Raw genomic sequence first — 16,532 nt, forward strand, 5'->3', positions numbered from 1 at the left:
CCTGCAGAGGTCCCAACAGTGTCAGATTCCCTGGGAGTGGAGTTAAGGGTGGTTGTGAGCCCCCCGGAGCTCCTTTATTTGTTTAGACTTCTTCCTCCCATTGGATTCTATTAAAGCCATCCTTTTTGAAATTTTTAGGACCTTTATTGAGACATTAGTACATCTCTTCTCCATGTGTTTGTGTTGGTTTCTAGACCTCTGCTTGACATCTTTTAAATTTATTTGTTATTGCAGCATAACAAATTAACTCTTAATGCAGCAGCTTTCTGCCATAATCTTTTCCTCAAGGTTCCTCTGAGTCAGAAATCTAGTACAGCTCAGTGAGATGCCTCTCCTTACCAGTGGGGCAGCCAAGATTGCCGGGGTGCGGTGTGGTTGAAACCTGCCCACGATGTGACAAGGCCAGTTTACCATGGGCAGCAGAGAACAGAAAAAAAATGGAAAATGTATTTCATATGGAACACCCATCGTTTTGTCATCTATGATTAACTAAAAGTGGGTTAGTAAGTTTAGCCAAGAAGAAAGTATGACCCAGGGGGTGTGGACAGAAGGCAGCAAGGACCACTAGGGACCATCATCAGGGCGCTACCCTGAAGTAGTGATGGAAATAGTGAAAACCTTCATATTAAACTTTATCCAAATTATTTTAAGTGACTTTTGGTAGGACCAGCACTTTTTACTTTATAAAAATTTTGTTCCAAGTAGAAAGAGGGCTGTCTAGGAAAGGATTTTGGGGAAATGTATAATGCAACTTTGGAACTAGAGGTGTGAATTCCTAGTTAATCATTCTTTAATTACAGTAAGTTTATACCATAGAAATGATCTTAACCAGTTTTCTAGGACTTTCGAAGATGAATAGCTATCATCATCATGAGCCATCAGGGGTACTTCTATATATATTAGTTCATCTTTTCTGAAGCTCTTAGAGACAGCTACCTCCTTTATTCACCTTAGACAGCTCATAGAGCCAAGTGATGTTAAACCATAATTCTAGCATCATTGGAAATGATGCCTGCAATCCATGAGAAGGTCAAATGACAATGACACTAACATCACACATGACTTCTTTTTCATTTAAAATATAAATGGTACATGGTTACCTAGTTGAAAAGAAGCTCTCTGTAGTAATTATTTTAGTTTGATTGATTACCTGAAGATTCATTGGATGATTGCAAGTGTGTATTTCCCAGCATCCTCACCACTCCTGTGTACATGCCTTTGGAGTAAAGATGGCTCTAGCTATGGTTAGATGTTGGAGAGAGGGGGCTGCTTATTCTTCCCTGCTAGCTTACACCTGAAATAATCACACAGAAACTATATTAATTAAAATACTACTTGGCCCATTAGCTCTAGCTTCTTATTGGCTAACTCTTACATTAATTTAACCTATGTCTATTAATCTGTATATCACCACCTGGCAGTGGCTTACTGGCAAAGATTTGGCATGTCTGTCTCTGGTGGCTCCATGGTGTCTCTCCCTCTGCCTTCTTCCTCCCAGCATTCTGTTTAGTTTTCCATATATGGCTCTGCTATAGGCCCAAAGCAGTTCCTTTATTAACCAATGAAGGCAACACATAGACAGAAGGACCTCCTACACCAGTTGGAGAGAATACCAAAAGGACTTCATTGATTCATCCTGGCCCTGCTGACCAAGATCTTATTCTCCAGTAGACACCCAGCACCTGGTCCAAAGGAGAGGGCAGAACTAACTGATGAATACTGAGATTTCTACCTGTTCCTTAGTAGTATATGTTCACATTTTATATAGATACAAATATTCTTTCCCTGAGAAATGCAATTTACCTATTGTATTTCTTACTAGATGATCAGATTCAAATATCCTATCTCTTGCCCTGCCTGTGGAACTTCAGCTTTTATTAATGCTATTCCGATTTAGACTAAACGTCCTCAGATTTCTGCTACTATCCTAGGCACTGATTATAGACTTTAGATCAAAGTGTGGCCCTTTATTCCTTTATACAAAGGCCTGCCTGTGTGTCGAGGATGAACGAGCAATGCTTAGAGCAAGAGGTAGGTCTTGAAGTTTATATTTGAAGAATTAAAATGCAGTTATGGTAGAGATCACTTTCTGACATGAAAATAATTTTATATTCAAAGCAAAAACTCAGCTCTTGAGATTCTTTCCTGGATGCTGCCTTGCATTGGGCATGTGCATGGGCTCAGTAGGCTCTTAGGAGATAGGGCTGATAGAAAGTCTTACTTATCTTGAGACAGGGGCTATCAAGCATATCGTCCATCCTTCTTAGTTTGCACTTCAAGCTGTTAACTGTGCTTCTGAATGAGGCATGAGAAAAATTTACACATAAGAAATGTCTTCAATCCTTTAAAAGAAGTTCAGAGCTTGGAACGTTTCTTTTCATGTCCCTTGAGTGAGACGAAATGCGGACTCCCCAGAAGTCATAATGAGGTGACAGGCAAATGCTGGGCTTGGGTTTGTCTCACTAGGCACAGTTTGCGTCCGAGGGGTGGGCATCCTGAAAGAGAGGGGCCACTGAGGCCATGCGGGGACACATTAGATCTATTCCTTTGGTGGATGTCAAAGCAAAATTATTCAGAATATAATCTGAAATTTCTTTGATCATGCAGTCAATAGCTTAATAATTTATGTTCAATCTTATTAGTAAAGTAAACACAAGCCTTTGCTATCACCAAAATAAGATTAAAAAAATCTAGGATACTAAGATGAGAGGGAGAGTTTGTGTTATGTTCATGTTTAAAATTTTTCCTCTGCAATTTTAATGATTTGATAGCAATTAAACATTGGTGGAGGGACTTCATCTCAATAATATCTGATCTTGAATCACTCATGCCTAAAAGTGATACTGGGAAGTTGATGGTGTATTTTCAACGTGTGACTCTGTGACAGGTTTTCAAGTGAAAAGGCCCAATTAATTCCTAATTTCAATCTGTTGGTCCTGTATATTCCACTGTGCCTGTTAAGCTGGCAGACTCTGCATGTAACATCTTAAACATAGACTTCAAGAACTAGAAACATCCTTGGCTTGGTGATAATCAAGGACTCCTCTGACAGTAGCATGTTCCCATGTTATGAAAATCAAAGACTCTTATGATAGTAGCATGTTCCCATGTTATGAAAATCAAAGACTCTTATGATAGTAGCATGTTCCCAATTTAGGGGAAGTCTAGAAGAATAATTGAGATAGTTTGGTGCCCTTGGTCACTGTGTGTGCTATTATCTCCTAATAGTTTGAATCACAGGGAATGACATTGTCTGTCAGTTCAAGGGAAGGAGCTGGCACTGGGATGTCATTGCGGGGCCTTGGCAACACCTGCCAGTGTTGGGGACAGAAGAACTCATTTAGAAGCTGCTGTACAAGCTGGGAAGGCAGGTGGTGACTCTCTTACAGGGCTGTCTTTCATTTGAGCAGAACCAGACCAACTGTTCCTCATTAAAATGCATTTTGCAGCGTGTTCTAATATGAGCATGTTGATTGTATATGTATGCGTGCACATGTGTATGTGTATGTGCTCTGAGACAATCCAGCTGTGCTTCTTGTACAGATACAATCTCAATGTGGCTCAAAACTTTAAGATGTGCAGCAGGAAATGGCTGTGCCTGATCGAGGCTGGCTTTCCTGGAATGGCCTTCTGTAGAGAAACAGGAGATGCCACTCTTGTCTCACAGGGTACAGCATCAGGGAGGGTGCCGAAAGCCTATTTGCTAGAAACCTGGGTTCATAACAGTCAGTTTGATGGTCAGGAGGTACCGGACATCACTCTTATTTACAGGTGACTGGAAACATCCCTGATGTGTGCTGTGATAAGAAGGCTAAAGCTTAGCCTCCTCCCTAGTCATCATACCGAGCTAGGTGACTGACAGTTACATTCCACCTAGTCCTAGGATCAAAAATGTGTAAAGTGTGAGAGGCCTCCTATGCACGTGGCAAGTTTCCAAAACGGCTACTGCTGTTACTTTACTGAATGTATCAGTTTTAAGAGTTTCTTGATGGCAGGTTCATACAAATAACTCCTAGTTATTATTAAAATCTACAAACCCATTATAAGTACCATTCTTTTTAATTTTTTTATTTATTCTGTATACAATATTCTGTCTACGTGTATGCCTACAGGCCAGAAGAAGGCACGAGACCTCATTACAGATGGCTGTGAGCCACCATGTGGTTGCTGGGAATTGAACTTAAGACCTTTGGAAGAGCAGGCAATGCTCTTAACCGCTGAGCCATCTTTCCAGTCCCATAAGTACCATTCTTGAGAGCTCCTTCAGTCAACAGAAGTGGATGCTTGTACCAAACACCACAAAAGTCAGCTTCACAGAAGAGCTATCTCCCTGATAAAGGAGTGGCTCCCTGATAAAGACTCCCAGTGCATAGAGATCAGCAGGGCAGCATGGGCCCAAATGCCTGAGAAGTGCAGAAACAAAGATTGTAGTTGGAGTTGAGAAAGTCACCCTGGTAGCCAACAACTTTAAGTTCCGGTGAGTCTCCTACAGTCAAAGCAAGTTTTTCTACATGAATGAGGTATAAATAAAAGCTTAGAAACTGGGTCATAAACATTGCCTTCATTTCTACATTTCTGTTCTGTTTTAAATTTTGTGTGTGTGTGTGTGTGTTTATGTGGAGTTTGTGCACGTGAGTGTGGTAATCTCTGAGTCCAGAAGGGAGCGTCAAATCCCCTGGTGCCGGAGTTATCGGGGGTCGTGAGCTGCCCGACGTGAGTGCTGAGACCGGAACACTAGGGTTCCCTGCAGGAGCAGCAAGCTCTTAACCACTGAGTCATCTCTTCAGACTCCAGATTCCTTTCTTGCTTCTGCCCTTGTCCTAATCAGATGTCTTCCGGTCTTTAATATCTCCCTCTTCATCTATTACCAAGATGAGCCTTTCCTACTCTTCGCTCTCGGGCCACAGCCAGTGTGTGCAGCGGGGAGGAAGACTTTTACAAGTTGCTCAGGACTCGCAGCGCTCAGAATGGAGGCACAAGAGAATCCAGTGGTTGCTGGAGGACAGCTGTGCTTACACGGATGCATGCTGCGCTGCCTCTGCCTTTTCTTCATCCTCTGTGATCCTCCTGTCTGCACATCCCACCGTCCCATGCTATGTCCATGCTGTGTAGAGGCATTGTTTGGAAAAATCTCATACAATAGAGACAATGTGTGCTGTGAAATGTTAAAACTGCCATGAGAGTAGCAGTTTCTCCCCCTACTTTTCCCTTGTTAGAGTAGAAGCCTTGCTGAATGGAGCTCCCCTCCCCCCACCCCCAAAAAAAGAAGCAGAGCAGTCATGTTGACTCACCCTTTGCACTCTCCTTGAGCTGGGTTTTCCCGGCTTTTCTGTGTCTGGCCCACCAGGGTAAATGGAGGGAACTCTATGGATTGGGCCCCTCTGGTCACGTAGACCTTTATGGGCCTACCTGGAGATGGACTCAGCCTTTCCCCAGTAGCAGTGGTGGCCACCTTAGAATGTCTGTCCTCAAGGGTGTGTTTGATGAACAAAATGTCTTCCATGTAGTCTAAAATATCAAGACTGTGTTCTAATCTTCAGAGAAAGCTTACTTTTCCATACATGTGTGGGGCTACCTGACCTGCAGGGCATCTAAATGTATTGAAAGAATAAGGAACCATAGCTGATATAACTGGAGGAATGTTTTCTGAAATGTATTTTTCTTACCGATTTCTCTCTTTATAGGAATTCAGAAATCGGTTTGGGAATCATCCGAAGCCAACTTCAGACAGCTGTGCTCCAACTCGGCGTGACTCGGCATATTCCAGAATTGGGCTGTGGATGTCCCAGCATGACTCCGCAGTGAGAGTAGCTGCAGGCCTGGCTCTCATTGCTCTTCTTTTTGCATTTCTGGCCAGAGTCTATGCTTACAACGTAAGTAAGTGAAGCGTTCACGAGGAGTAAGTTTCTAATTAAAATCTTGGGGAAAGCAACCACCCCAGTTCTCAAGAGGCAGGCAGTCGTCTGAACTGGTCGTGCTGCCGGGCCTGGATCCCTTCTTAATGAGGCTCACCCTGTCTCACATTGAGCTGAGCCATTTGACCTCAAATCACAGCGTCTGGAACATGTCTTTCTCATCAAACTCCTTTTGACTCTTTAGCAACAAATGCAAGTGGTTGCATTTTTTTTCTTTTACTCTCCAGTTGTTAAGTCCCACCCTAAGTGCGCAGTGGCTCTGGCCATCAGTGACTCTGACCACCCTTTCCTTGTGTGGAAGAACATCCAGCCCTTAATAAACACTCTTCAGGCTGTGTTTGGAGTCCCTGTGCTACAAACATCTTTTCCACAACACATGTGTTCCTGAAAAGTTTATATAGGAACCTTTTTTGGGAACTTGGACCCAAGTCTGCTACTTAAAGGACTCTTCCTGGCATTTTAGAAAATGTGAGGAAGACATGCCTGCCGTACCCACAAACTCTCCAACAGACCACGCTTCTTTCCTGCACGTCTGACCGGACATCATCAGTCTTTCCTACTGAAATGACTTCTTTCACAATAAAAGGAGTTGGTGCGATAAGCAAACCCCGTGTTTATTGGCGTTTAAATGAGTTACTTGGATCGGGTAGGCTGAGGGAAACAAAGTAAGTGCCCTTAGATGCCATAGGATCACCCTCATCTCTAGATCCCGTTAGCTCTTCCGTACATGTGTCCCCTAAAGAGCCCATCCCCAGGTTTAATGTCATCACTTGGCTAAAAATAAATAAATAAATAAGAGCACATGAGCAGCTACACCCACAAGCACTCGTTTCTAGCACGCACAGCTACGCACACAAGCACTCATTTCTAGCACAGTTCTCCTTAATCTACCATGTGCATATTTCTATGAGGAAAGCAGTGCATTGTGTTGAGGGTAGCTGCAGGCCTGGCTCTGGTCCCTCCTTTTTGCTTTTTTGGTCAAAACCTGTACTTGCAATGTAACTACATGAAGCATCTGTAAGGAATACGTTTCTAATTAAAGCCTTCAGTGAAAGGGAAGCCACCAGCCAGTTCTTAAAGGGCAGTCAAAGATTGGGGCTCAGGAAGAAGACCAGTGGATAAAGTACTTGTTATGCAAGTCTAGGAACCTGAGTCTCGATTCTCAGAGCCCACAGAGATCAGAAGTCATATAGCGTGCATCTATAGGTCTATCTCCTATGGCATTGATTGCAGAGGTCAGAAACAGGAGAATTCCCAGAACCTTCCAAGCCAGACAACCTGCTGTATGTGTTAGAAAGAAGGGACCCCGCTCCAAGCAAAGCAGAAGGCAAGGACTGACACTTGAGTTGTCTGACCATCATACACGTTTGAAATGCGTGCATACTTATTCATCATGTACACTAAGATTCAGAAGAGCAAAGAACTACCTGTGCCCTCTGAGTGCTGCGGCAGGCCTTGGAGCACACCTCCGTGGTAGCAGAAACTGGGAGATGTAGCAGCAGCTACCACTGACCGCCTTGTTTTAGAGGTGTCGTCATTGCTTTGTTGGTAAGCAGTGAGCTATGGTGTGGTGCTTATTTAATATAAACCTAGCAAACCTTAGAATGCTTTCCCAAGCAGGAGCCATAAGGCAGGAGAGCTTTCCACCTGTAGCTTGTTAGAGGCAGTTTTTCTCTTTATTTCTGCTTTCCTACCTCTGCCTCTCTTCCTCCCTCGTTCCCACCCGTCCCTCCCCTCTAATCCTCTGCTTTCTTCTCTCCTAGACCTCCTCCATTTTTCTGTGAGAGAATGACATTCTCAGATACTCAGTAGCCCCACTGACGCCCTAAGAGCCCCCAAGGCTGGTTCCTGTGCTCAGGACTCTCCACGACTATGAGCCCACTGTGCTCTTGGGTCCACAGAAGGACCAGTCATGCCTTGACTGTCAGCACTCACACACCATGTGCATTGCCCTGGTGGTGACCAGTTTGCACAGGGCACAGCAGTGGCCTGGAAATCTGGTTTGCTCTTTCCTGGGACCTACTGCTTGAGGGGGAAAGAGAAGACCATTCTACATGTGAGTCATTGCTGGGCGTGTAAACATGGTTCTCCAGGGACAGGTCTGAGTATGGCTGATGCCGAAGCAGGTGTGGCCATCAGTGACACTGTTGCCTTTCCATCTTGCCCCCTTCCTGTCCACTTCAGCTACATGGCTTTTCTTTGAAGCTAAGCATACCTGCATGCCCTTTTAAAACAGTGCATATGGTGCAAAAGGGATGTCTTTGGGCAGCCGGGTTAAAAGTAACCAGTATACAGTTGGCCACGTGCTCTACCTACCACTGTGGTGATGGCGGACTTTTGTGGAGGAATGAAATTTTCCTCAGCCTTGGTCCATGCCAGGTCCAGTTGCATGTGCATCAACAAGCAAGAAGTGCGCTGCTATATCAGCTGATGGCATTAAGGGCTGTGTTCATACCATGATCCAACTCATACCAATAGTCTGCCAAGGTAGGACACGACCTATATAGGCTGTGTCTTTTCTCTTTTAAGAAGGAAACATAAACCATGAAATAGTGGTGCACACCTTTAATCCCAGCACTCAGGAGGCAGAGGCAGTTCTTTCTCTATGAGTTCAAGGCCAGTTTGGTCTAGGAAACAGCTCCGGGACAGTCAGAGCTACACAGAGAAACCGAGAGAGAGAGAGAGAGAGAGAGAGAGAGAGAGAGAGAGAGAGAACTGAAGTAAAAATTCATGCAAGAAAATTTAACTTGGAAGAATTTCTATAAAGTGAGTTACATTTTAAGGCAGCACTGGGAGGCCACTCAGACAACTTCCCACCCATTAACCCCACCGCAGAAATCACAACCACTGCCGTTATCTCTAACTCTCCTGTTTATGGCATTAACATAAATACAGCCAAACTGTTTCATGCCTGCCTTTTGCTCAGCATTGTGAAACTCACTCTGATGGTCACATGTAGCAACGAGTCATTGGCATTTATTGCTGAATAGTATTCTACTGTCCCAAATACCCAGTGTTTACCCATTCTATATTTGCTTCTGACCTCTTCATCTTGAGCCATCCTACTGTGAAGATGCTCTGACACACACGGATAAGTGTGTGCTGAATGTATAGTGAGGAGTGGAATTGCTGCTTCGCAGCGTTTGCCTGAGGTCAGCGATCAGAGCCACTGAACCGACTGTACCTATTAATTCAAGTTAGCTGCTTGGGCCGTAAATCTTTAAAACCCTTGCTCTTTTTGCCCTTCTTTCTCTTTCTTTTTCTCTCTTTCCTTTCTTTCTCTAGCTATTTATTTATTTATTTATTTATTTATTTATTTATTTATTTATTTTGGTTTTTCGAGACAGGGTTTCTCTGTGGCCGGGCAATGGTGGCGCACGCCTTCAATCCCAGTACTTGGGAGGCAGAGGCAGGTGGATCTCTGTGAGTTCAAGACCAGCCTGGTCTACAGAGCTAGTTCCAGGACAGGCTCCAAAGCCACAGAGAAATCTCTTTTTATTTTTGAGATAGAATTTCACTTCAAAACAAAACAAAACAGGGTCTCTCCACATAGCCCTGGCTATCCTGGAACTTACTTTGTAAAGCAGACTGGCCATGAACTCACATAGATCCACCTGCCTCTGCCTCCCAGGTGCTGGGATTAAAGACTTGTGACACTATGCCCAGTTGGGAATAATTTGTCCTTAGCCCACCATAGAGTTTGGTCTAAATGGTGTCGAAACTGTAAAGGAGTTAAGGAGCTGAGTCAATAGAACATAGGTCCCAGTGGTCTCCAGTACACATATTAGGCAAATAAAGAAAAGGCATAAGAGTTTATCATCAGCAAACCTGGGGTTTAACCAGGCGACTTTCTCTCTTAGAGTCTCTTCTAGAAAATGGTGTTGAGACATATATTGAAGGATATTGTGCATATAAAATACTATGTCCTTAAGTGCTTGGGTTGGTATATGCATTTAGTCCAGGAATACTGGAGGCAGAAGCAGCCTACTGAGTTTGAAGCCAGCCTGGTCTACATAGTGAGTTCTAGGCCAGCAGTGAGACCTTCTCTAAAACAAAAATACACGATGTCCCTGACATGTGTCACTTCCTCTCCTTGAAGAACATTTAGCCACTATAGCGGCAAAAGATGCTAGCACTTCCAAAGAGATGTGAGCTAGTTTATTCTGAGTCAAACTGAAGTGGCTTTGGAATGGGAGCATAGATTCAGCTGGTCCCAAACGACATGTGCCATTGTGGAGATGGGTTCTATGAACTTTTATAGTCACAGACTAAAAATTAGCACTAAATCATCACTTTCAGCAAATTGCTTTTCAGCAAATTGTTGGGGATAGCAGATAGGTTTAGAAAAGCACGGAAAATATCTGTTGTATCTGTTTCGGATGCAATCCGATGATATTCTTGATTTGGTAATTAATGGGGGCTGATTCCCAAGTTTTTACTGATACTCATATAAAGAGGGTAATAAGGAGACAAAGAGAGTCCAATCAGTCCATCTCTCCAGCATGGGTAATGGCTTTCCAGGGAGCTTCACACCAGTTAGGGGCAAAACCCAACTTAAATAAAAGTTAGTTTAGATTCCGATGCCAACACATGACCGCTCAAACGAATTATATAGGGAATAAAAAGATTCCTGCCTCAAGGGACTTTGGGTCTGGACTCTAAGGAATTCAGCAAAGGCAGGAAAATTCAAAGAAAATGGATTGCAGCTGCGTTTGAAGAGATCAGATTAATGCAAAAGTGTAAGCACAAGTGTGAAAGGCTGATCTGAGATCAAGGAGGCTGTCCGTGGCCAAAGATGAAAAGGGCACCTGGATTCAAAGGGCGGCCGGGTAAGCCCTGCCCTCCCCAGCCCCGCCTCGAGAAGAGAAGGCAGAAGCTGACTGCTGTGTCTGTCCACCCAGTACGGTTTTCTGTGTTCTGTAGTCCAAACACCACAATGGTGGAGAAGGTGAGTGCAGGGTTTCACTAGATCTGTTTCCCTAGCTTTTGAGCATCTAAAGCTGCCAGTACTAATGATACACATGCGAGAAGAAAGTAGCAGAGGAAGGGATGGCATTACACGTGTGCTTCCCTGTCCCCCAGTACACTAAATAGGATTTATATTTTTTTTTGAAGCCAGCAAAACAAAACGCCAGCAGCAACAACAAAAACCCAAAATTTTGACGCTGTGCTAAGAAATAGATTTTGTGCAATAGCCAAGGAAGAGCTATTGTGCTACCTTCGGAACAACTTCTTATTCTTGCAGGCTATGGAGAGGTCCCCATTTGGTAAAATCAGCAGTGACCGTGTGAAAATGCTGCTTCTCTTACTTATAATCTGGGTCAGTGAGCATCTCCCAGTTTACTTTCGACACTTCTAAAAACATACAATAAGCCATTGCTTTCTTGAAGTCCTTGAAGCAAGGCCTACAAAGTTAAATCCCTGCTTTTGGTTTTATTCCTTTGTCCACAGCCGAATTTCTTATGGTGGCCATTTTCAGAAGTGTCGTAGGCAACCCTCAGCTCAGTCAGGTCCTAGTGGTCCCTATTCTTAATGTTATGTCTGACACTCATGTCACTGCTGACTCTCTGGTCCCATCTGTCTTGGGACTATCGCTGTAAGGCAGAGACAGAACTGGATGTGTGGATCACATCATTCTTTTAATTAAGAAAGGGCCTCAGTAAGACCCAAGCCCACCTTTGTTGTTGAGAATTTCTTATCCTCACCTAATCTTTCCTTTGGCATTTCCACACAGAGTAGTTCGGAGAACCTAGCAACTCTTTATCCCTCTAACACCTGCTACCTTCTCCACGCATCTACCGTGATTTAAACAATTGATGCCATCATTCTGTATCTCGAGTTTTTACCACACCTGTTCTGCTAAGCATGCAAGACCTTTGTTCTTAATAAACAGATAGGAATATTTACCAAAAAAGTCATCCTTGGTAACTCTCTTGGGATGTTGTGATTGTAGAAAGCAGATGTTCTTGGTTGTTTGTTTCTGTAGTGTGTGTATGTGTGTGTGTAAGGTGTGTGTATATGTGTGTGGTGTGGTGTATGTGTGTGGTGTGTGTGTATGGTGTGTGTATTTGATATGTGTGTGTGGTATATGTGTGTGTGGTACATGTGTATGTATGTGTGTGGTGTGTGTGTGTGTGTGGTGTGGGTATGTATGTGGGGGGGGGTGTGGGGGGGGTATGTGTGGTGTGGTGTGGTGTGGGGTGTGTGTGGGGGGGGTGTTTGCAGCCTGTGTGCATTCTACAACCCTACTTGAAATCAGTTGAGAATTAAGAGACTGACTTCTGCTACTGGAAGTACCACCTCATGGTCTACCGTCCTTCTTTATAAACTTCATAGGAAGAGTCTAAATTTCTAGTACTGGCCCATGAAAATGCTTAAAGCTGCCATTTTACAACACTGGATAAAACCATACCAGAGTTCAGCCCCAACTCCATGCCTTGGGCCTTATTACAGGACACTCTGTTCCAGGAAACAGTGGTGGAGAGTCAATAGCATGTCTCATTTCATTCCATATCCGAGAGCTCACCTGGAAGTCAAACAAAATTTCAAAGGAGCAGATGGAGCTTATGGGCTAAGCACTGGTCCAATATCAGAAATAGGGATCTTTTAAAGTATCCTTTTTAACTTTCAATTTTTTGAAACTTATTGTTTGTAAGTAAGATTATTTATTATGACTCTCTCTCTCTCTCTCTCTCTCTCTCTCTCTCTCTGTGTGTGTGTGTGTGTGTGTGTGTGTGTGTATTGTGTAGGTGTGGGCACATGTGTGCACTCGTGCATGTAGAGGCTAGAGGTCAGTCTCAGATGTTATTCCCCAGGAGCTGGCCACTGTTTTTTGAGACAAGGGTTCTCACTGGGTCCTAAGGCTTGCTGATTAGACTGGGTTTACTGGCCAGCCCCCCACCCCACCAGGGATCCTTCTGTCTTCATCTCCACAGTACTAGGGCACAGGCACGTGGCACCACACCTAATTTTTCACATGGGCATTGGAGAACGACCTCAGGGCCTCACGCACCTGAACCATTTCTGCAGCTCAGATTCTCTTTCGTGACATTCAGGATGGACAGTGTCTTCGCTAGGGTCTCTAAATGCCATGATGAAACACATGACCAAAATCAACATGGAAAGGAAAGGATTTATTTGGCTTACATATCCTTCCTGAATCACAGTCCATAGAGCGAAAGCAAGGCAAGAACTCAAACTATGCATGAAACCTCAGATAGGAACTGATGCAGAGGCCTTGGAGGGGTGCTGCTTACTGATTTGCTCAATCTGCTTTCTCATAGAACCCAGGACCACCAACCCAGGGTGGTATTACCCACAATGGGCTGGACCCTCCCACATCAATCACTAAATAAGAAAATGCCCTACAGGCTTGCCCATGGCCCAATCTCGTGGAAGCATTTTCTTAATTGCAGGTTTTTCCTCTCAGATGGCTATAGTTTATGTCAAGTTGACACAGAATTTGCCAGCGCACAGATGGGGTTTGGAGCGTTTTATCAGAATGCTGTATTAAAAGGAAGCCCTCCCCACAAAGGGAGAGCTGCTGTGCTTGTCATCCGTCACTGCTCTGTCTGCCCCATTTTTTGTTTGTTTGCTTTTAATATCTGATTCTCCAATAGTTTTCTTCGCTTGTACACCTCCTAAATGTAGGGTCTCTGACCCCATCCATGCAAGATAAAGTCACCAAGCCTTCAATTAAGACCCCTTTTCTTCTTTTTTTTTTTTTTTTTTTCTCCCTTAACCAAGATTCTCTGAGGCTTTTGAAGACAGGAAAGTTGAATGTACCAATCTTAAGCAAAAGTCAGCTGGCCACGGGTCTAAGACATTTAATCTTATCAAGCTGATTAGATTGCCCAGGGCCGTGAAAATGATTTAAAAAAAAAAAAAAAGCTACAGGAAAGTGGAGTGGCTCAAAATGGTGCGAATTCAGGTAGAAGAATGTTTTTAATGCTGTCAACTTCCAAATCAAAAAGAAAGTGGGGAGGAAAAGGCAATTTAACAGCAGCTTGCCCTCCTGCTTTGTGGCAAAGCCAAACTGTCTACCCAAGGAACCGTTGCAACTCCAATTAAAATTAAAAGCAAAACCTGTGGTAACTGAACACTGCAAACACAAACGCGACACTGGACGAAGTGACTACCAGCTGTCTTCTGGTAATCAGTCCTCAACAGCATCGGTTGCGCGGTAATGTGTCAGAGAACTCAAACTTCTCCGCAGCAATGTTGGAAATTTCAGTCGAGATTTGAATTGACGGCAAAGCGATTGCTCTTTCTCGGCGCTTGGAAAGAAAAAATGAGAACTGGCCCGTGCCCCTTGGCTTCAGCTAGAACCTGGAGTTTCTCGGAAAAGTGGAAGTGGAGAACCTGTAGAGGAACAGGGAGTAAGGGCAGAGCTCACAGAGTCTGTGAGGTAGACCACTTACTGCATGCAGGGAACCAGAAGTCAGAATCAAGTGACTTGCCTTAAAGCCCACCCTCGAGTTTAGGGAATTTCAAAGCGAAGATCCCAGCAAAGACTGGCTTTGGTGTAGAGGTGCTAAACTATGGCATTTACTTTTGATTGTTTCTAGTAACTTCACTATTATAGCATGTGGCTTATCCTGGCCAGGGTAGAGGCTCCACGGATGAATAAATAAGCAGATGAATAAGCAGATGAATCAGTGGGAACAAGAGCTCAGCGTACACAGACGGCAGATGACCAAAAGCTTTAGGCGAAGGGCCCAGGCTTTCAAAGGTCTACTAAGAAATGGCGGAAGGGTTTAGCATGGGCTTTGAGAGTAACTGGAATTAGTCTTTTTCAAATCAGATATCCATTTGTTGCACCCTGAGGTTTGGGTTCAGAATGTCCTCGCATAATGCAAATAAGCCACTTGGTCCTTCCCTGTGAAGCCAAATAAGCTAGCAGTAAATACCTCAGATGGCTGTCACAGGTCATCTCGTTTAGCATATTCTAGATCCTGTCCTGATGGTTATAGGAGGCCTCAACACAGGTGCTCCAGCATGGCTACAAGTAAATTTTACTCCTAAAATATTGGTGCTACCTTTATCACATGATCACATCACTGTTCCAAGTTATGAGAATCTCAATATCAGTTTGTGGGGCCCTGAGGTGTCATGACAAGGACACAATGCCACACCTGTGACGTTCTGGTCAAACAGGCCTCCGCGTGGGGTAATGACGCAGCACTTGATCCCGAACAGAAGATGGTTCTGCAGAGCAGTGCCCAGCCATTTTCAACGGTGCCGGGAGGATTGAGACACCGTACCAATGGGTGGAGAAGCTGAGTGATGCGGGGCAAGGACAGAGCGCACTCGGAATCCCGATTTTCTGGGAGAACTGGCTACTGTGGGAAGCAGGGCAATTAGACTATAACCTTTGTATTATTCTTAAATTTTTTTCTGTAGGCTGGAGATTATTTCTAAACATAAGTTTATAAAGTCAAAAAATTATTGGTCCTAAAAGAGGAACATGGGCCAGAGAGCTCAGGGGTGGAGTGCCTACTTATTGGAGGAAGAACGCTGAGGAGCTAGGTTCAATTCCTATCACCAGGAAGAGAGAGGGGGAGAGACCAGCAAACAAACTGATAGGCAGAATTTTAAATTTCTTTCCTTCTAATTAAAACCGGATGCCCACACGCTGACGAACGAAATTACACCCGTATCCATCACCTTGCACAACCATTAACTCCAAAGGGATCGAAAACCTCAGTCTGGAAGCTGAAATACTGAACCTGCGGGGTGAACGTAGTCAGTGCTCTACGAGATGCTGGTGTAGAAAAGGGATCTTCTGAACAGGCTGGGATCCGAACAGAATCTTTAAAGAAGAAATAAAGATGGCTAAAAACCATCTCAAATGAAAGTGCTCTGCTCGCGATTTTCTCTTACCTCAGTTAGAATGGCCCAACGTGCACACAACTGACGACAAGGGTGGCAGAGTGTGTGGGGAAAGAGGACCTCATTCACGGTGGATATAACTGCACCCTGGTTGTCTAGGTTCTCTGGAAATCAGTGTGGAGAAGTCTCAACAAACTGGAAAACGAATGATTAACTTTACAATGAAATAAATGGATGGGACTGGAAACTGTTATACTGACTGAGGTAACCCAGACCCAAAAGACAAATACTTCATGTTTGCACTTGTCTGTGGTTCCTAGCTCCAAATCTTCAGGATCTAACCTGGAGTAGCCACAGAAACCAAGAAAGTAAAAAGATATCATGGGGAGTACTAGAGAGGAGACTAATAAGCTACCAATGATCTAAAGAGGGAAATGGAGAAAAGGGGGTCTTAGGGTTTATATTGCTGTGAAGCGACACCATGACCATGGTAACTCATGAAGAGAAACATTTAATTGGGGTGGCTTACAGTTCAGAGGTTTAGTTCATTATCATCATGGTGGGAAGCAAGGCACCATGCAGACAGACATGGTGCTGGAAAAAGAGCTCAGAGTTCTTACATCTTGACCCAAAGGCAACAGGAAGAGCTCTGTCTCACTAGGCACTGCTTGAGCATATATAAAACCTCAAAGCCCACATCCACTAGGACACACTTTGTCCAACAAGACCACACGCCTTCAACAAAGCCACACCTACTAAGAGTGCCACTTCCGTTTGAAAGCCATT

The 16,532-nt window shown here is 44.1% G+C and overlaps 1 protein-coding gene across 1 annotated transcript in view; it reads left to right on the top strand.

The window, feature by feature from the left end:
• The window catches only part of Cdkal1 (CDK5 regulatory subunit associated protein 1 like 1), a 627,408-nt gene that overhangs the window by 503,782 nt on the left and 107,094 nt on the right, over window positions 1–16,532 (top strand). Inside the window, exon 15 of the mRNA XM_050142389.1 lies at window positions 5,685–5,873. Coding sequence (XP_049998346.1) covers window positions 5,685–5,873 — 189 coding nt within the window. The remainder of the gene's footprint in view (window positions 1–5,684; window positions 5,874–16,532) is intronic.

This window comes from Alexandromys fortis, unplaced genomic scaffold (genome assembly GCF_014885135.2).
Source record: "Alexandromys fortis isolate MF-2015 unplaced genomic scaffold, M_Fortis_MF-2015_v1.1 scaffold_5, whole genome shotgun sequence".
Taxonomy (NCBI): Eukaryota; Metazoa; Chordata; class Mammalia; order Rodentia; family Cricetidae; genus Alexandromys; species Alexandromys fortis.